The following is a 22,458-nucleotide window of genomic DNA, read 5'->3' as shown; positions in this document are numbered from 1 at the left end:
CAGATGTTAGTTCCACCACAGTTCGCCGTCTGTCCTCTTTTACCAGCCTGCACGTGGTTTGACCTTGGTTTCGCCAATGTTGGAGACACTCACTCTTCCAACACCCAAGACGTCGTCCAGTTTCCGAAATGCTCGTGCCGATCTTCTTCAAATGGTTCAATTGGCTCTGAGCAGTATGAGACTTAACTGCTGAGGTCATCAGTCCCCTAGAACTTAGAAGTATTTAAACCTAACTAACCTAAGGACACCGTACACATCAATGCCCGAGGCATGATTCGAACCTGCGACCGTAGCGGTCGCGCAGTTCCAGACTGTAGCGCCTAGAACCGCTCGGCCACGCCGATATTCTAGCCACCACAATGTGCCCTCGGTCAAACTCAGACAGAAGGCGCGCCTTCCCCATTCTACACATGGACAGCGCGCTCACTGATGCTACATGCACCGTGCATGTGTCTGACGAGCAGTCATTCCTCGCTAGGTGACACTGCTATCGCCTAATCACGTTCATATCGATAGTAGGTCGGTAGTCACAATGTTCTGCTGATCACTATATGATCGAAAACACTACTGCAGATTGACGATAGTGATAATTCAGTGGATTCCTTCTAATTCCTTTTTTGGGTATAGGTATGACTTGTGCAACTTTCCAGTCTTTAGGTGCCTTTAGCTGCGAATCTTTCGGCGAGCGAGTGGTTGTATACGGCTGATAAGTGTGGAGCTATTGTATTGGCATACGCTAAATGGAACTTGACTAATATCTCTTCGTTTACTGCTCTGCTACCACTGAGACGTGGAACTTAGGGATAGCAGGAAAAGGTGTGGACGGGGCATAATCAGTTACCGTTCGTTGCACAGTAAACATATACATTTTATTTAAGGAAATAATATTTTAAAAACAATCATTTTAAAAAAATTACTACAACACAAGCTACACTGATAGCTGAAGGCCTTATTAACAGAGAATTCAAAAGTTATTTGTCGGCTGAAGGCCACAAGCAATACTTCAGAACAATTAACGGCTGGAGGCCTGAATCACAAAAAATGATTCAAATGGGTCTGACCACTATGCAACTTAACTTCTGAGGTCATCAGTCGCCTATAACTTAGAACCAATTAAACCTAACTAACCTAAGGACACCACATACATCCATGCCCGAGACAGGATTCGAGCCTACGACCGTAGCGGTCGCTCGGTTCCCTCCTGTAGCGCCTAGAACAGCACGGCCACTCAGGCCGGCCCTGAATCACAAATGAGGCAGACAATTAAACGTTAAAATACGAAAGTACTTTTTAAACAATCTTTTTTTAAAAAAAATTTACTGTTACACAAGCTACTCTGATGGCTGAAGCCCTTATTAAGAAAGAATTCAAAATAATTTGTTGGCAGAAGGCCACATGCAATACTCCAGAACAATTAGCGGCTGAAAGCCTGAATTGCAAGTGAGAAAGCAACTACACGCTGAAATACCAAAATAATTTTTAAAACAATCGTAAAGAAATTAACTGTAACACAAGCTACACTGGCGGCTGAAGGCCTTATTAAGAAGAATTCAAATTATTTGTTGTCTGAAGGCCACAAGCAATAAGAATAATTTAAATAAAATATTATTTTTAAACAGTTGACACAATCAGACCAAATAAAAAAAAGGGAGTGATCCACAGTCAGTGCTCTGAGGATCGACCTTAAAAAAGTCACTACAGCTGCGTAAGTGATGAGACAGGAAGCCAAGAGTTATGCTCACCTAACAGGATGGCAACTCAAACTAGGGACAGTTTAAACGCCGATCAATCCTCTTACCAAATCCACCTAACATGTGATAACCAGTACAGCGATGGAATAATTCAAGCAAGGGCGAAGTGACAGACAGCACTGCGTCTTCAGAATCCGGTGTTTAAAATATCGAAAGGTACAAGGAATCACTACAACCAAGGCAGACCAAAGAAACGACAATCCACACCGCAATCAAGGAATTTGTCGAACTACTCGTCATGCCGGACAGCATCGGCAAGACGAGGAAAAGTACACTGCCGCAAAAATACGCTAACCTCAGGGGCAGGTAACTGGGGTGTTAGCGGCCACTAGGCAGTAAAAAACCGCTGGTTGCACTTCACCAAATAATAACAGAAAATTGAAAAGCTAATAACAGGCAGTAGAAGACGGCTAATAGATTCCACGAACTTGACACGCTCCACTTTCTGCTGTTCGTCCTACGGTGACCCTCGAGCAGCAACGCATGAACAAATGGCGTGATCACAAAATGGAGGTTTCACTACTGGACTAATGTTCACTCACCTCCACGCGCTGGGACCGGTGGACAATGTGGTTGTGGTCCTCGCCACTACAGCCCCTCGATCCGGCAATGCCTGGTTGCCGCCAACGGTCCCGGCATGTCCTCACGCAGCTAGACCTCTCTGCTGCTCCGTCCCAACCGAACTACCGACACACCCGACCCGGAAAACACTTCACGTCCTTCCAAAGATAGTACCACAGTACTAGATATCGATGAACGCTGCTGCCGCCACTCACGGACAGACAATGGAAGCAAATGTAGTGGCGCCAGTAAACAGAAGAAGAAAACGAGCTATCATAAACTGTGCAGCTGGTACCGGCGGAGGTTCGAGTCCTCCCTCGGGCATGGGTGTGTGTGTTTGTCCGTAGGATAATTTACGTTAAGTAGTGTGTAAGCTTAGGGACTGATGACCTTAGCAGTTAAGTCCCATAAGATTTCACACACATTTCAACATTTTTGAGAAAACGAGCCGCCACTATCCCTATTACACGATGCCAACCTACCGACGGCACCAACGCGAGCCGCACACGGCTCAGATTTATACGTTAACCTATTGATCGAGTTGTTCCTTTATGATTATCCTCCAGTTTCTTTGTGTCTGCGTTTCCCCTAACGACATTTTTTGTCCTATTTCCCTCGTCCGAACAACAAAGAGGCGTCGTGCGCTGACGCGTGGCTAACAATGGCGACTTGAAAGCACAGGGGCCGTCGGTGATAGCAGCCTTCAGGCGAACGTACATCTGTCGCGACTGTTGGGAGAGACATGGCGGCCAATCTAACAGCAGAGGCAGCCAATGTGGCGTCGAGGCAGGTGCTGTTCGGCTGGGTGGACCATGCGGCGTTCGCGCTCATGCTGACGCTCTCGGTGGCCATCGGCCTCTACTTCGGCATCTGCGGCCGCGCCAGGAACACCGCCAAGGTGGACTACCTGCACGGCGGCAAGACGATGAGGGTGCTCCCCGTCGCCATCTCCCAGATCTCGAGGTGAGTCTTCTCCACTGGGTTTTGCGCCATGCAATACATTACTGACTTAACGTGTAGGGCAGAGCAAATAAAAGTGGCCCGGAGAACAGAGTTCCATGGTACAAAGAAACACAGCAGAGGTAAGGAAATACAGAACTAACGTGAGGTTTATTTCAATAGACCTTAGACTTGACGGCTCGCCACAAGAAAGGTAATCGCACACTGACGGATCACGTAGGCTGGGTGCCCATGGAGGGCCGCGACGAGACAGACCTTTGCTAACAACTCCGTCAGGTGTGAAGATTGTGTAAATGTGCTCCAAGGTTCGGCCGGCTGTATGGCCAGTTGCACCATCCTGTTCGAAATAACTGTAGATCTTTTTCTTCTCCGTTAATGCTTCCAAAAACAGTTTCAAAACGTGGACAATGTAACGCGCCTGAGTCAGCGTCTGATGAAAGAAGAGGGGACCAATACATCTACATCTACATCTACATCTACATTTATACTCCGCAAGCCACCCAACGGTGTGTGGCGGAGGGCACTTTACGTGCCACTGTCATTACCTCCCTTTCCTGTTCCAGTCGCGTATGGTTCGCGGGACGCAGACGATGCACACCAAACTCCAACATTCTGCCAGCCGGTGTGGCCAGCGGTTCTAGGCGCTACAATCTGAAACCACGCGACCGCTACGATCGCAGGTTCGAGTCCTGCCTCGGGCATGGATGTGTGTGATGTCCTTAGGTTGGTTAGGTTTAAGTAGTTCTAAGTTCTAGGGGACTGATGACCTCAGAAGTTAAGTCCCATAGTGCTCAGAGCCATTTTAACCATTTGAACCCAACCGTCTGATGAAGCAATGGTGTTAAGTGGAAGTCCAAACCATTCATTGTTTGTTATCTCAGTGAACAGCCACTCACAAAACTGAAGCGCTGAGGAGCATCTGCTCGTTTTAACACATGAACAACAGACGTGGTAGAGATGCAGGTGCAGGTCCACGTGTAGTTCAAATGGTTCAAATGGCTGTGAGCTCTATGGGACTTAACTTCTGAGGTCAGAACAATTATACACATGACTGGGCTTAAACTGACACACAATATTTTTTAGCGCAACGCAATCTAACTTTCAGTAATCGCTACAAAGAATGGCGCTGACTAACATTAACCTATACCTTTCACAAATCACTTACCTCACAAAAATCTTCGTTACTCGAACTACTGCAATACAGCGAGCGCCACTACTGCCAGCTAAATAAAAGATTCAAACTACGGAAGTCACTAACTACTGACAGGCATAGTCAGCAAATGAAAGATTTTTATAGAGAACAAACAATGTATTTACATAGTCATCAAAAGTCATAATATATATAGCAGTTCATGACATTCAGTCTTACAAATTTCAAAACTCCGCCATCTCTCTCCCCACATCCACCACTGCTGGCGGCTCACCTACAACTGCGCAACGCTACGCGCTGTTAACATCCCACCGAGCGAGGTGGCGCAGTGGTTAGCACACTGGACTCGCATTCGGGAGGACGACGGTTCAATCCCGTCTCCGGCCATCCTGATTTAGGTTTTCCGTGATTTCCCTAAATCGCTTCAGGCAAATGCCGGGATGGTTCCTTTGAGAGGGCACGGCCGATTTCCTTCCCCATCCTTCCCTCATCCGAGCTTGCGCTCCGTCTCTAATGACCTCGTTGTCGACGGGACGTTAAACACTAATATCCTCCTCTTTGTTAACATCCAGCTGCCGCTGCCCAACACTACAATGGCAGACAACAATGCAAACTAGCCACAGACTGCACACAGCACAGCCAGTGATTTTCGTACAGAGCGCTACGTAACGTTGCCAATAAGAAAACATAAACAGCCTACTTACAATCAGCAATCAGTCCCCTATAACTTAGAACCACTTAAACCTAACCAACCTAAGGACATCACACACATCCATGCCCGAGGCAGGATTCGAACCTGCAACCGTAGCGGTCGCGCGGTTCCAGGCTGTAGCGCCTAGAACCGCTCGGCCACCCCGGCCGGCCCAAGGTGGATTGTTCGTCCGCATGATCGACGTGATACGCTGGTCTCTTCCTGCAGGCGTCAGGTTGATTTGGCACGAATCTGAAGCATTTTCTGGTGGACTGCACCTATTTTTTTGACTTGTTCAAAACAAGTCTGCCTGACGCCAATTTCTGACTAAGCACTGCATGGTACTCTTTGCTTGAACTTTGACACCAATAAACTTCTTAGGAAACATACCGTTTCCACGAATTTGTTGTCACGTAACGTTCCACAACGGAACACTCACTGCTCCACTACGAATACCATCGTCCCCTTTACACTGCTCCACTCACACTGACACAGCCGGCACTACGCTCTGACCGGGTTTGGATCACGTGACGGGCGTACACGTGCCGTGCGCGTCACGGGGTGTGGTCGTATGCATACATTCACATCCTATCGTACCCATTCGTCCGGGCCACTTTTACTTGCCCCACCCTGTATATAGTGTTCCATTGTCAATAAAATTCATTTGAGTACGAGTCGGTACCATTGTAAACTGTAAAACCAAGCTTTTCTGAATAGTACTGTCTTTTTTAATGTTTATGGTGACACAGTCTCAAGCCCAACAGCATTTTTGATATTCCAGACAAACGTTCGTAAATTACTTCACTGTCCGATAGTTCCCTATATATTCTATACCAGTAATTTCTCTCGAAAATGATACATCTGAACTTATATAGAAAGATACGTAACATCGACTAGCCTCGCATTAAACTGTTTTGCAGGCATTTCTGCAAATATGCCAATGTGTCAGCCATGTAGCAGTCTGCAGTACTTAGTAGCATAGCTGGTAGACACCAGAAATTATGGCTCTACTGAATTCCTAAAGCGACCTGAAGTATTGAAGGCAATCTGAACAGTAATCGCTTCATTTTAGAGGATGAGATGTTAACATGATTCAAGTACTTTCTACGGGCTAGCGCCCGGGAAAGTTGACAGTTCCCCCTGTGTGATAACGATTCAGTAACAGTCAAAAGTCAGATTTTTGTGTGATATTTTTGTATTCATTTCTGTCTTAATACAAATCGCTTGTATATTTGACATGCACGATCAGAGACAATGCGGGAACTAGATCACTTTTATCATTACGTATCTCCTCTTATGTTAATTATTGGAATCATTCCCGTATTTAATTCATGACACTGATTTTTTTGACGTATGTGTCTCCAAACACCACGTGGTCCTCAGCTAACTAGTCAGTTTTAGTATTGCCTTCTTCGTCTGTCACATAAATGCTTTGCCTGCAGTGTTCTATTATGATGTATTTCCATACATAAATGCCTGTCTGATCAAAAGTATCCGGACACCCTACGTAATGTGGAATTGCCCACCAGATGTCATGAGAGAGGACCCGCCAGTATAAAAGGTAGCGTGGAGTATTGTACTAACAGCAGAGAAGCGATAACAGCAGAATGCGTTTGTGGGGACAACCGCTCTATGGCCTTCCGTCCCCAAGAATATCGCTGCAAGAACAGTATCTTTGGTCCATGGTCAGTGTGTTCTTAGACGCCAAGTGTTTAAATCATATCTGTCCATATACTGTGTATAAATAAATAGTTTGTATGTGAATCGGTAACTTTGACAGTCATTACACATCATGAACATCGTGTTCGTTACCCAAATTCCACACGTTAGTCAGGAGAGGTCACTGACTTAGAACATGGGGTAGTCATTAAGTGCGACCGGAATAGTAAGTCAATCAGGAATTTTTCGACCGTACTAAGACTGAAGATGATGTAATTGTTAACTGGAAGCGCGGGGGAGAAAAAACACGGCTGAACAACGAGCTGGCGGTAATTGTCGAGAGTTAAGGACGATTGTTATAAACAGTCGCTTGAAATTAGTAGAAGGACTTCCCCGTGAGTTCCAGTTGAGTTCAAGTGTTACGAACAGCCTAGCTGGCACAAAAATTTTGTATAGGGAGTTAAACAAATTGGGTGGAATGGTCGACCAGCCCCTAAGAAACCTCTAATTTCTGTAGTCACAGCTAAGCGACGCCGAGGTGGTATAAATGTGACGTCACCAGATGGCGGATGCCTGAAAGCGAGTGCTTAGAAGTGATGATTCACGCTATACATTCTGGCAATTCGATGGAAGTGTTTTGGTTTGGCGAATGGCTGAATAACAGTACCTGCCATAATGTGTAGTGGAAACAGTGAAGTATGGAGGAAGTGGTGTTATGGCATGGGGGAATGTACTGTGGTTTGGACGCGGTCCCTTATTACACTTAGGAAGACTCTAAATGTGGAACCATATGATCACTTTGTTCGTCATTTTGCACTATGTAAGTAGTGTAACAGTTCGGAGACGATGATTGTATCAGCATGACAATGCACCCTGCCAAAAGCACTATTTGTTAGGCAGTGGCTCGTGGACAACAACATTCCTGAACTAGATTGGTCTGCCCATAGTGCCAACCTGATGCTATAGGAACAACTTTGGGATGAGTTATAACGTCGACTTTGCTCCAGACTACGGCGTCCAACATCGCTGAGTACGATTGGGCTACCATTCTTCCGCAGACATTCAGACACGTCACTGAAACTGTACTATGCAAAGGTCACCCAGTAATAAAGGCAATTGGTGGGCACTAACTCCTGGAGAGGAATTTCTTGATAAATTTAAGATTTTGAGTACTGTCTAGTGAACCATCTGTCAACACCTGCTTTCTTTGGGATTGGAATTATTATATTCTTCTTGAAGTCTGAGGGTATTTCGCCTGTTTCATACATCTTGCTCACCAGATGGCAGAGTGTTGTCAGGACTGGCTCTCCCAAGGCCATCAGTAGTTCCAATGGAATGTTGTCTACTCTGGGGGCCTTGTTTCGACTCAGGTCTTTCAGTGCTCTGTCAAACTCTTCACGCAGTATCATATCTCGACTTGGAAGAACAGTTGAATGGAATGGACAGTATCTTGAAAGGAGGATATAAGATGAACATCAACAAAAGCAAAACAAGGATAATGGAATGTAGTCGAATTAAGTCGGGTGATGCTGAGGGAATTAGATTAGGAAATGAGGCACTTAAAGTAGTAAAGGAGTTTTGCTATTTGGGGAGCAAAATAACTGATGATGGTCGAAGTAGAGAGGATATAAAATGTAGGCTGGCAATGGCAAGGAAAGCGTTTCTGAAGAAGAGAAATTTCTTAACATCCAGTATTGATTTAAGTGTCAGGAAGTCATTTCTGAAAGTATTCGTATGGAGTGTAGCCATGTATGGAAGTGAAATATGGACGATAAATAGTTTGGACAAGAAGAGAATAGAAGCTTTCGAAATGTGGTGCTACAGAAGAATGCTGAAGATGAGATGGGTAGATCACATAACTAATGAGGAAGTATTGAATAGGATTGGGGAGAAGAGAAGTTTGTGGCACAACTTGACCAGAAGAAGGGATCGGTTGGTAGGACATGTTCTGAGGCATCAAGGGATCACCAATTTAGTATTGGAGGGCAGCGTGGAGGGTAAAAATCGTAGAGGGAGACCAAGAGATGAATACACTAAGCAGATTCAGAAGGATGTAGGTTGCAGTAGGTACTGGGAGATGAAAAAGCTTGCACAGGATAGAGTAGCATGGAGAGCTGCATCAAACCAGTCTCAGGACTGAAGACCACAACAACAACAACTAGTGAACCTCAAATACTTTGACTATCAGTGAATGATTAATGCGGCCATTACGAAATAAGAATGCACTCTAAGAGAGCTTCGAGACGTTCTTATTTTTTCATCAACTATGGGAAACTGAGACCTTAATGGCAAGTGTGTGTAGAGAACGACCATGTTTGGCTAGAGATTTCCTTTGTTCCTGAATGGTTTTTACAGGGGCGAACAACGTGGGAGGAGTGATGAACGCGTGTGCCTCTAGCATATAGTAATTCGAGCACAAATTGTACAGCGTGCAAATAATGCACTCATACTTCCCTCCTCAGATTAATGATGTGTTTCTCAGTTATTCGTTGCGAGCCGTCTATCTCCGCTAGTTCGATTCCAGATTGGTGTGATCAGGAAAGGTTGGGGTTTGGTGTGTAGCGTCTGCGCTTGGTCTTCTTTCATCAGACGCTGACTCAGGCGCGTTATGTTGTCCACGTTTGGAACTGTTTGTGGAAGCATTAACATCTACATCTACAGCTACATGATTACTCTGCAATTCACATTTAAGTGCTTGGCAGAGGGTTCATCGAACAACAATCATACTATCTCCCTACCATTCCACTCCCGAACAGCGCGCGGGAAAAAACGAACACCTAAACCTTTCTGTTCGAGCTCTGATTTCTCTTATTTTATTTTGATGATCATTCCTACCTATGTAGGTTGGGCTCAACAAAATATTTTCGCATTCGGAAGAGAAAGTTGGTGACTGAAATTTCGTAAATAGATCTCACCGCGACGAGAAACGTCATTGCTTTAATGACTTCCATCACAACTCGCGTATCATATCTGCCACACTCTTTCCCCTATTACGGAGAAGGAAAACACCTACAGTTACTTCGAACAGGATGCAGCCAGCCGAACCTTGGACCAATACAATCTTCACACCTGACAGTTGTTAGCAAAGGTCAGTCTGATCGCGGCCCTAGCTGGGCACACAGCCGGGAGAGTAGTATGCTGACCACAGGACCCTTCACATCCGCATCCAGCGACGCCTAACGGTGATGATGACGTGGCGGTCGGTCGGTGCCGTTCACCATTCCGAGGTCTGTGCGGACGGAGCTCAGTTTAGTTTAGTCCAGATCGGTGTTGCTAAATTCAGCAATAACTGTATGCACACCCGACGGTCACCCGTTAGATTAAATGTAAGACTATTCAGATTCGACTGTTGTAATAGGGATGTTGCGTTTAACAGCTTGGATCAGTTCTTGAAAAACTGGTGCTGTAACACGGCGTTATTAGGTAAGACTGATTTTGGCGAAATCTGTCATCCATCGTAGGCCCATGATAATTATGCTCATCTGTAATGCACTCGCATTTGCAAACGTAACTGAATTAATGGAAGAAGAAGGTACTCGAACTACAGTTACTCTTTTCTAAAAATAACATGAACTGGGTAGGCAATGCTCTTGGACTCCCATTACATTTGGCTTCGCTCGTCTGTTTCTCACACTGACACTTTTGTCGACAGTCACGTCTCTGGTACCACGCTGATGGGCGTTCCTTCTGAGATCTACTTGTACGGCAGTGTCTACGCCTGGGTCTGTGTGACTATCATTCTCTTCTCCATCATCACCAACTACATCTTCCTCCCCGTCTTCTTCGAGCTGCAGCTTACATCGACGTATGAGGTAAGTCCCAAAAACACACGGACGGCATAAAAAAAAATCGCAGCACCAAGAAGGGGTTGTGCTATAAAAACAAAAGTTTATTCGTGCCGGTTGCGTAACATTGGTGCTAACATCATCACTAGAGGATGCAAATCAGGTTCGCTTTAAATACACCCAATAAAGACCTCATTATCACCACCTCCGTGAGTTAGAACGAGGCGGAATAATTGGGCAACGAGCTGGACGTTGCTTCTGCGATATTGCCGCGAAAGGCTTGCCAGGAATGTAGTCACTGTATATGATTGTTGGCAGCGGTGGTCACAAAAATTTATGGTCGTAAGAATACCGTGTTCTAGTGGGCCATGTGGCGCAACCGAGAGGGAAGACCATCGTGTTCGGCATTTGGCTCTGTAGGACATTATCATCGTTGATAAAGAACGTCCGTCCTCAGAGACCAAAAACAGGAAAAGTTAACGTAATATTGGTAAACTGCAGGAGTATCCAGGGCAAGGTTCCTGAATTCGTATCTCTTATTGAAGGAAATAGTGCGCATATAGTATTAGGAACGGAAAGTTGGTTAAAACCGGAAGTGAACAGTAACGAAATCCTAGACACAGAATGGAATATATACCGCAAGGATAGGTTAAACGCCGATGGTGGAGGAGTATTTATAGCAGTAAAGAATTCAATAATATCCAGTGAAGTTATTAGCGAATGCGAATGTGAAATAATCTGGGTTAAGTTAAGTATCAAAGGTGGGTCAGATATGATAGTCGGATGCTTCTATAGACCACCTGCATCAGCAACCGTAGTAGTTGAGCGCCTCAGAGAGAACCTGCAGAACGTCGTGAAGAAGTTTCGTGATCATACTATTGTAATAGGGGGAGACTTCAATCTACCAGGTATAGAATGGGATAGTCACACAATCAGAACTGGAGCCAGGGACAGAGACTCTTGTGACATTATCCTGACTGCCTTGTCCGAGAATTACTTCGAGCAGATAGTTAGAGAACCAACTCGTGAAGCTAACGTTTTAGACCTCATAGCAACAAATAGACCGGAACTTTTCGACTCCGTGAATGTAGAAGAGGGTATCAGTGATCATAAGCCAGTGGTTGTATCAATGACTACAAGTGTAATAAGAAATGCCAAGAAAGGAAGGAAAATATATTTGCTTAACAAGAGTGATAGGGCACAAATCGCAGAATATCTGAGTGACCACCATCAAACGTTCATTTCTGAGGAAGAGGATGTGGAACAAAAATGGAAAAAATTCAGAAACATCGTCCAGTACGCCTTAGATAAGTTCGTACCGACTAAGGTCCAAAGCGAGGGGAAAGATCCACCGTGGTATAACAATCATGTACGAAAGGTACTACGGAAACAAAGAAAGCTTCATCATAGGTTTAAGAGTAGTCGAATCATAGCTGATAAGGAAAAGCTGAACGAAGCGAAAAAGAGCGTAAAGAGAGCAATGAGAGAAGCATTCAACGAATTCGAACATAAAACATTGGCAAACAATCTAAACAAGAACCCTAAAAAGTTTTGGTCATATGTAAAATCGGTAAGCGGATCTAAATCCCCTATTCAGTCACTCGTTGACCACGATGGCACCGAAACAGAGGACGACCGAAGAAAGGCAGAAATACTGAATTCAGTGTTCCGAAACTGTTTCACTGCGGAAAATCGTAACACGGTCCCTGACTTCAGCCGTCGCACGGACGCCAAAATGGAAAATATTGAAATAAACGATATCGGAATTGAAAAACAACTGCTATCGCTCAGTAGCGGAAAAGCATCCGGACCAGACGAGATACCCTTAAGATTCTACAGTGATTATGCTAAAGAACTTGCCCCCTTTCTATCAGCAATTTATCGTAGATCGCTGGAAGAACGTAAAGTACCTAGCGACTGGAAGAAAGCGCAGGTCGTTCCCATTTTCAAGAAGGGTCATAAATCAGATGCGAATAATTATAGGCCTATTTCGCTTACGTCAATCTGTTGTAGAATAATGGAACATGTTTTGTGTTCTCTCCTTCATCATAACCAACATGGATTCCGCAAACAGAGATCATGTGAAACTCAGCTCGCCCTATTTGCCCAAGAAATTCACAGTGCCGTAGACACTGGCGAGCAGATTGATGCCGTATTCCTGGACTTCAGGAAGGCATTTGATACGGTTCCGCACTTATGTTTAGTGAAAAAAATACGAGCTTACGGAATATCGGACCAGGTTTGTGATTGGATTCAGGATTTCCTAGAAGAAAGAACACAACATGTCATTCTTAACGGTTCAAAATCTGCAGATGTAGAGGTAATTTCGGGAGTACCGCAGGGAAGCGTGATAGGACCTTTATTGTTTACAATATACATAAATGACTTAGTTGACAACATCGGTAGCTCCGTGAGGCTATTTGCAGATGACACGGTTGTCTACAAGAAAGTAGCAACATCAGAAGACTCGTACGTACTCCAGGAGGACCTGCAGAGGATTAATGCATGGTGCGACAGCTGGCAGCTTTCCCTAAACGTAGATAAATGTAATATAATGCGCATACATAGGGGCAGAAATCCATTCCAGTACGATTATGCCATAGGTGGTAAATCATTGGAAGCGGTAACGACCGTAAAATACTTAGGAGTTACTATCCGGAGCGATCTGAAGTGGAATGATCACATAAAACAAATAGTGGGAAAAGCGGGCGCCAGGTTGAGATTCATAGGAAGAATTCTAAGAAAATGTGACTCATCGACGAAAGAAGTAGCTTACAAAACGCTTGTTCGTCCGATTCTTGAGTATTGCTCATCAGTATGGGACCCTTACCAGGTTGGATTAATAGAGGAGATAGACATGATCCAGCGAAAAGCAGCGCGATTCGTCATGGGGACATTTCGTCAGCGCGAGAGCGTTACGGAGATGCTGAACAAGCTCCAGTGGCGGACACTTCAAGAAAGGCGTTACGCAATACGGAGAGGTTTATTATCGAAGTTACGAGAGAGCACATTCCGGGAAGAGATGGGCAACATATTACTACCGCCCACATATATCTCGCGTAATGATCACAACGAAAAGATCCGAGAAATTAGAGCAAATACGGAGACTTACAAGCAGTCGTTCTTCCCACGCACAATTCGTGAATGGAACAGGGAAGGGGGGATCAGATAGTGGTACAATAAGTACCCTCCGCCACACACCGTAAGGTGGCTCGAAGAGTATAGATGTAGATTCCAAACCGCCGCCATTTGCAACCTCAGTGGTGTCAAACGAGACCTCAGTGGAGGGTGACGTGGAGGATTGTTGTATTTTCGTGATGAAAGCTGGTTCTGCATCGGTGCCAGTGAAGGCCGTGTGTTGCTTAGGAGGAGGTCAGCTGAGGGCCTGCAACCACTAGACACACTGGACCTACACTTGGAGCTATGGTCTGGTCTGCAATTACGTATGATAGCAGGAGCACCCTCATGGTTATCCCACGCACCCCGACTACAAATTTGTACTTCAATCTCGTGATTCGAACTGTGGTACTGCCATTCATAAATAGCATTCCAGGGGTTGCTTCCAACAGGATAACGCTCGCATACATGCATTTGTTGTCAACCGACATGTTCTACAGAGTGTCGACATGTTTTCTCGGCCTCCTAGATCACCAAATCTGTCTCCAATCGATTACATGTGGGACATAATCGGACAACTCCAACATTATCCACAGTGTTAAACGTCCCTGTACTGACCGACCAAGTGCAACAGGAATGGAACTCAGTCCCACAAACTGACATCCAGCACCTAAACAACACAATGCGAGCATGTTTATGTGCTTGCACTCAAAATTCTTTGGGGTGGAGAAGGGGGGGGGGGGGGGGTTACGCCCGTTATTAATGCACCGGCATTTCACATTTGCAACGGCTTAAATCGCGCTTACATTAACCTGTGATTTCGCATTGTTACTTACTTAACCATGTTTCCTTGACAAATATATTCCTGAAATTTCGTCACTCTACATTAAATTTTTTTTGGTGTTTGTTTTCTCTTCCTACAGTATATTTGATGTCAGTGTGCATAGATCCTTAAAAATTACTTATACAATTAAAATAAGAAATTAACAGTGTGTCAGAAAGCTGTTCACTAATGTCGAGCAGTAATATAAGATATAATATACTGTTAATAAAGGGTATCGCAAAACAATGCCGATATATTTCGAGTGTTTGAAATAGATGTCTTGAAGGGTAAATGGAAGACAGAGACCAATAGCCGGAAACGTCATTGAGGAACGCTGCAGAGGTCAATGCCTGCCGGTGCACATTCCTTCCAACAGCGACCTTGGCTTTTTACGCCGAAGGATCGCAAGTGGAGCTTCATGCAGTGGCCCAACAGTGTTCAGGACATCAGATGGCGTCACGCGCGTCAGAATCTATCACAGTACACAATAAGACTGTGCCTGAAGCGTCCTATTAAAATTAACCGCTGTGTCAAACTAATATTCCCCACCAAATAGATACCAAGCGTAAAGGATTAATGAGGATACGTCAGATGCCAATTGTTACCTTCAGATACTACACAGTGGGTTCCTGAATATAACATTTAGATGAAAAAGATGTGCGCCGGCCGTGGTGGACGAGCGGTTCTAGGCGCTACAGTCTGGAACCGCGCGACCGCTATGGTCACAGGTTCGAATCCTGCTTCGGGCATGGATGTTTGTGATGTTCTTAGGTTAGTTAGGTTTAAGTAGTTCTAAGTTCTAGGGGACTCATTACCTCAGAAGTTAAGTCCCACAGTGCTCAGAGCCATTTGAACCATTTTTTTTGAAAAAGATGTGCCAGAATTAACAAACGCGGTGGATTTCAGTAAACACTGTCCGCCCTCATAACTGGAGGCATCTTGATTACCTCTAGCCGTGTAAAGATCTAGCTGTTTCTTCTCCACTGGTCGTAGGATCACAAGTATATGGAGTGAAAGTGTATGGAATAAACAACACTGCATAACGAGCTGGCAAGTGGGAAATAACTCAGTGTTATTGTAATTGAAATACGAGATATTGGGATGCCACTGGATTTTATCTCCACTTATAGAAGCAAAAAAAAAAAAAAAAAAAAAATCAAGGAAAAGATTCTGACTGCCAATCTATCGTTACTGTGCCTGACAAGATCCCGGTGGTTAATCATTAGTTCCCGAGCACCGCAAAAAACACAATAATACTTCACATGATCTTATAATCAACCTGAGATCACACAAATACTTTTTTCGAGAGTATTTTAACTTTCTCCCCACAAGGTGGTTTGGAGAGGCATTAACAACAAGGTTGGGTGGAATTCCACCCGGGAAGTGCGTACTACGGAACAGGTGACCCCTACAAAATCTTGAGCATGACGGGCCAGAAAGATGCACTAGCTGGGGATAAGACCTACATCGCGCAAACGCAGTCAGGCAAAGAGGAGCCCGCCCGGTTAGTCGTGCGGTCTAACGCATTGCTTTCCGGGCGGGAAAGGGTGCCGGTTCCCGGCACGAATCCGCCCGGCGGATTAATGTCGAGGTCCGGTGTGCGGTCAGTTTGTGGGTAGTTTTTAAGGGGGTTTTCTTTCTGCCTTTGCGAATGCGGGCTGGTTGCCCTCTTTCCGCCTCAGTTACACTATGTCGGCGATTGCTACGCAAACACTGTCTCCACCTACACACACACACACACACACACACACACACACACACACATATCACCATTAACATGCAAACATTTGGGTTTACACTCGTCTGGGGGACGAACCACACAATAACCCTGGGTTCGGTGTGGGGCGACGGGTGTGGTGAGTGGACTGCTGTAGCCTGTTTCGGGGACGAAGCCTCTCCGTCGTTTCTAGGTCCCTAGTTCAATACAATACAATACAAGGCAGGGGGGACGGGCGGGTGGTTTTCTATACCACGTTGTGTGCAGAGGTTTAACAATTGATTCCGTCTTTACGCGGAGTTGCATTTCACACACTCGTTCCAGTATTGCCACCTCGAAAACTACTCGTAGACTGCCTAGATTAACACATGATAACGCAAGTACGTCGTCAGAGGTAGTTTTTCAACAAACTGTTCCATCTTTATATGAAACCAGATTTTACACACGGACTTACGTATTACCTCTTCGGGAAACGACCACAGACTATCACTAAGCTATCTTAGCAGTTTGGCGCCTGCCCTCTCAGGGCGCACTTGTGATTTGTCCATACTTCCCATCAATGACCACTAACAGTTTGCTATGACTATTTTCAGGTAGTTTTAGCAGTAACTGCGAAAGAAGTTGCGAATTTGATAATTGAACTCAGCTTGTGTTATGTTACGTCCTTTATCGAGAGACCAGAGAGGTTAGCTCATTTTGAAAAGAGTAGCAGCGTCTGTTGGTGAGTCTGGCATTGTACTTGGTTTGAAAAGGATGGAAGCTGGCCTACCGTGTAATGGAGGAAGCATTATTTAAAAAGGACCTTGTAATAACATGTTTTGAGGAAAATATTAAGGAAATGTGATGATATGAACGGAAGGATAACAAAAGCCAATTTTCAGGGTAATTCAGTCTTTTTGTATTTGTAAATGTGTAGTTTCTTGTTTTTAGAATATTGTGTATGTTTGAATTTTACAATGTTACTTATAATCAGTCTTGATTGTAAATGCGTGTGACGCAGCATGTGAAAGTTGCTGTATTTGGAAGGGTTACTCCTGAAACCGAAATATCAGATCTGAAGAGGGTTCTAGATGAACCGAAACCGCTTATATGAATAAACATTTTGTAATCAAGACGGATTATAAGCAACATTGTAAAATCACTGATTTCGGCTATCCTAGCAGACATTGTGTCTGTTTTTGCAATGCTTGAAGTTTGCTGCAGAAATTTTATAGTGAAGCACATGGACCTATCTGATACTTAAAATGGGAGTCAGAGAGGGCAATTGTACACTGGACAGCTATTTTAAAATACTTTGAAAATTTGTCTATGTGTGAGAACTTAAAGAAAAGGTAAATTTTTTGTATCCTGCCTGGAAGGTGGCGCATGGGTCTGCTCCTGTAAACTGAAGGGTAGGCCGAATGTAGGAAGTGAGTATGAGCAGGAAAGGGTGAAAATCTCTCGGTACTGCTCTTAGAAATGGTTTTACTATATCACAATATTAACTGAGTACCTAACTTTGCACTGAGGTGCGAAGCTTTAGACTCGTCGTAAGTAGTACATAGTCTCAATAGCAAGCGAAGTGTCCCAGCCGTCTGCTCTTGATCAAATGGACACAATCTGGAGCGGAACTCGTAGAGCTAGAGTGCGCTGTCGTTGGTGTTTGTCGTAGTGCCAACCTAACAGAGCGCACCTACGTTGTGGCATCGTAGCTATCGATACCACAATACTGTTGACATGGCTTAATGAACCATAATTATATTTTATCAGTCGTTAAGATTGGTTCCCAATTTTCATTTACTTTCACGACTGTTTACACGCTCGCATTGCACATCCCGTGCTGTATACTGAGAAGCACTTTTATGAAAATTGGTGAGATATCGTCTAGCATTTCACATAGCAAGTACGGTAAACGAAATTTGGTTTTGGACAGTCACATCAATATTCCACATAACAACAGGTTGCGGAGTAGACAAGCGTTCCGGGCGCACAGATCTGCCAATAAATTTAATTACCATCAAAGTTCATGTCCATTGTAAGGCACAGTGATTGTCCGAGTGTTTTTGTGAAAATATCGATATCATTTCTGAAGCTTAATACCAGTAAAAGATTTCGGTAAAGAGAATTTTCAACCAACTTTATCAGAGAGTCAGATTAGCTTATTATTCGTGCACAAAATCAGAAAATGCTTATCAGTTAAAGATGGCAGTCTCGCAACAATGTCTTCTCTCTTAAGCCGTAACACATTCGTCCATACTCATACAGATCAGAAGCTAGACTACATCTTTTTACAATAGTTAACATCGAACCAAAGCCCTCTTAGTTCAAGGAATAACAGAGCGTCAGCGGTAATGCTGCTTTCTCGCAGTCAGTTGAGCACGAGTATGCTTTAAATATCTGGTGCGGCTACCTGTCTCAGAGCATCACGTGTCGAAGGTAAATATGTAAATTTATGCATGCTTCCATCGTTGTAAGATCACCTGTTCCGCTTTGCTGCTTGATGTAGTGTCTAAAGTTATGGACATTGAATATACCTACCGCCGGCGACCACAACTGTAATCTGTATTTCCCTGTTGCGCCGCTTGCGGCATTTAACTGATGCCCTTGTTCACACGGCCGTCTGGATTGTGGTACTCTGAAGCCGGACAGCATCAAATAACAATTGGCATTAACGGTTGCCCCGTTTATACCTCGACGTTGATGTTACAAGTTAATTACCATACAATACATTTTAATTAAAATCATTGCCAGTTCTGTAATGACAATTTGAAACGCGAACGGTTACTTGAAAAGCGCAGAAGTAAAGCAATAACCACATTTAGACACACATGATAACTAATATGCTTTTTCCAACTATCTGTTATAGTAAAATTTAAGTTTGAGAAAATGGATAGGTACCACCTCCAGGCTGAAGAACACCTTGCACACACTGCGGGTCTAACGCCTCATTCAGCCGTTGGTGTTCTCGGCGGCTTGCCTCATGGCAAAACTGCTGCTCTTCAGACCACACTCCAGTTAACGACTGTCCAGTTTCTGTGTTCTTTGGATGTCTATCCGAGTTTCATCGACGGCAGACTGCCACGGCCTGCAGGCTGCGCACGAGCATTTTGGAAACCGCACGACACCTTGAGTGTTCGAAGAGTGCCGTCGTGACTATCTTTAACACGTAGCGAAACTAAGGTGAAACCACGAACACACGGCGGGGGTTGGGCGGCCACAACACATTACAGATGTACGACGTCGAAGACTGGTAAATTAGACCATGTGACGAAGTGTGGCGGAACTAACATCAGACATAAAAGGTGGGCAAAGAACAAGGGTGTCTGAACACACAGTGCACCAACCACTCCTAACGATGGGCCTTCATAGTTCAAGGAATAAAGAGAGCGTCAGCATCGGTGACGACTACGACTAAAACGGGCACCTGACCATCGGGACTGGGCATTGGCGCAGTGGCTGGGCGTGGCGTAGTCTGATAATACCGATACCTTTTTCATCATGCAAACGTGAAGGTGCAAATTCGTCGTCTTCCAGGAAAACAATTCCTTGAGACCTGTACTACGGGACGGAGACAGGCTGGGGGCGGCTCCGTTCTGCTCTGGGGTACATTCATGTGTGGAATCCATCGGCCCAGTGGAGCTCGTCAAGGTGTATCGTGCACTGATTGTAGACTACGTACACCCCTTTATGACGATCACATTTCCCGACGGCAGTGGCATTTTTCAGCACGATAATGTGCCATTACATAAGGCCAGGGGTGTGATGGAGTTGTTCGAGGAACACATTGGCGAGTTCCAATTGACGTGCTGGCCCCCCAACTCACTAGATCTGAACCCGACCCAACACATCTGGGATGTGGCTCAACATGGAGGTATAGCTCAGCGCTCCCCCTCCCCCCCCTCCCCGGAATTTAGAGGATTTAGGTGACTCATGTGTGTAGATGTAATGCCAGCTCCTTCCAGTGACCTAGCAAGGGCTCATTTCTCCCATGCCATGACGTGTCGTCGATGTTATCCGTGGCAAAGATGGACAAGCCGGCTGGCTGATCTGTGTGTGTGTGTGTGTGTGTGTGTGTGTGTGTGTGTGTGTGTACACTAGATAGTTGAGCCAATATCTTCGCTGTCGCTTGGCTCAGTAAGAGAACAGAAAGTGGAGGCCATCACCAGAAAAGAGAAGACTCAGTAGGCGCCGTCAGAAAAGAAAATTATTTGTTGCCTTTGTGGACTCGGCATATTGCTGTAGAAATGTGAAAGTGGTGCTGCTTTCACTGTTGCGTACCAGAGTTAAATGTAGTCATTGTAGTAGTAGTAGTAGTGGTGGTGTCAATGTGACTAGAGTCATTGTTACTGAAATAACGAAATGAAGTGGCAATCCTAATGACAAGGGAAAACCAAGAACATAGAAAATAGTGCAAACGCGTTCTTCTCTTTTTGTGTTAGCAATATCATGTCCATTTCATTAATGAGGCTTAAGGCATCCTTAATTTCTAGAGGAATGGCTATGTTGTACTTGTTATAAGCACCGACAGTTTCCGGCCGCTTACAGCCTGTTTGTGTTTCAGTACTTGGAACGCCGCTTCAGCCGGACCATCCGCGTCGTGGCGTCAGCGCTCTTCACTACCGGCCTGGTGCTCCATATGCCGCTGTACGTCTACATGCCAGCCATCGCCCTAAGCCAAGGTGTGAAAGTTAAGAATTTATGATAACATAGCAGCGATTATGGCCACTCACTTCTTTTTTTGACCACATTCTACAATTATTTGTTTGATGTATTCCAATCTGTGTCTTCCTTTTCTGCTTTCAATTTCTACAGCTCTGTCTAATAACACGTAATTTATTCCCTGATTTCTTAACACATGCCCTATCAGCCTGTCCTTCTTCTTGTCAGTCTTTCCTGTATTTTCCTTTGTTCGCCGACTCTGCAGAGGATATCCTCATTCCTAACCTTATCAGTCCATTTAATATTTTCAGTGTCATTCTTTAGCTCCACATTTAACACGCTTCGATTCTCCCCTTTTCCGATTTTCCCCCGTCCATGATTCACTACCGTAGCATGCCGTGCTCCAAACTTACATTCCTTTTGTAACACAGATTAAGACTAATGGTTTAAATCAGCCATCTTCTCTTGGTCTTTGGTAATTCGCTTTTTATGTCCTACTTACTGCGTCCGTCATGTATATTGCTTCCAAGGCAGCAGAATATTTTACGTTCGTCTACCTAGTGGTCAGCAACCTCGATGTTAAGTTTATCGCTAATTTCATTTCTGGTACACTATTGTAGTTACATATTTCTTCGCTTTACTCTACATCCATATTCTGTACTCATTACACTGTTTATTCCATTCAACAGATCCTATGATTCTCCTTGAGTCTCACTGATTGTAGTGTCATCAGCGAATCATAATTGGCATCTTTTCACCCTGAATTTTAATTCCGTTGCTGAAACTTTCGTTTCGTTTTAGTTTGTTCATCGCTTCCTCGATGTGTGGGTTGCTCAGTAGGGACGAGCGACTACTGTCATCTCTTACATCATTTCTAATCCATGATTTAGTTTCTGGTCTTCATTTTTATTGTTCTCTCTTGTATCTTGCACATGATGATTCTTGTTTTTCTCTGAATCTTACACATTCTGAATTGTCAAACGCTTTCTCCAGACCGCCACGTCCTACTAACATGTCACATTTTGTACATTTCACGCCAAAATTATTTTTTTTTGGCAGATATGTCTTTACGTTTTTCTTGTGTCATGAGACGAATTTTACATGTAGCTAAATTTCGTATCACTCGACACGTAACTCGGTAATTAATGGTATTTAATTATGCTTTGCGAAAACTACATGTTAAATGGGAAAGGACTGTTGGCATCTGAGGGCAAAAAGATTGTATGTAATCATGTCACATGCACAGGAACAACAGATGTGACATAATGTGGCAATGATTTGTTTCTTAACTATTTCTATGACTATTGAGTAAGATCTAATGACAAATAACACCCTTACGCGGAGCGGTATGATACGGCATTCAAAGTTGTTGAGGAAAGCATACATGACAATGACTTAATATTCTACAAGGTGCAAGGTTTGCGTTGAGAATTATGTCAAATGGACCATACCACTAGTGGCAGACATCTTGGGATTCATTCAATTAACACTACATTCTTGGGCAGTGCAAAATACGTAGTGTCTACTGCAACTTGCCAAGTTAAGATCCTTCTAGAAGACAAAACCTAAAATAAAGGAACATAGTTCTGCCGTTATGTCAGACGCT

At 44.4% G+C, this 22,458-nt stretch overlaps 1 protein-coding gene across 1 annotated transcript in view; it reads left to right on the top strand.

Annotated features, from left to right (window-relative positions):
• Nucleotides 1–3,057: 3,057 nt before the first annotated feature.
• Nucleotides 3,058–22,458, top strand: part of LOC124613350 (sodium-coupled monocarboxylate transporter 1-like) — a 92,698-nt gene continuing 73,297 nt past the window's right edge. The window contains exons 1-3 of the mRNA XM_047142046.1: nt 3,058–3,275; nt 10,425–10,584; nt 20,755–20,872. Of these exons, the coding sequence (XP_046998002.1) occupies nt 3,142–3,275; nt 10,425–10,584; nt 20,755–20,872 (412 nt within the window). The 5' untranslated portion in view covers nt 3,058–3,141. The remainder of the gene's footprint in view (nt 3,276–10,424; nt 10,585–20,754; nt 20,873–22,458) is intronic.

The sequence above is a fragment of the Schistocerca americana genome, chromosome 4, assembly GCF_021461395.2.
Source record: "Schistocerca americana isolate TAMUIC-IGC-003095 chromosome 4, iqSchAmer2.1, whole genome shotgun sequence".
Taxonomy (NCBI): Eukaryota; Metazoa; Arthropoda; class Insecta; order Orthoptera; family Acrididae; genus Schistocerca; species Schistocerca americana.
Note: the sequence above shows the minus strand (reverse complement) of the source record. Positions and strands in the feature narration are given on the sequence as shown.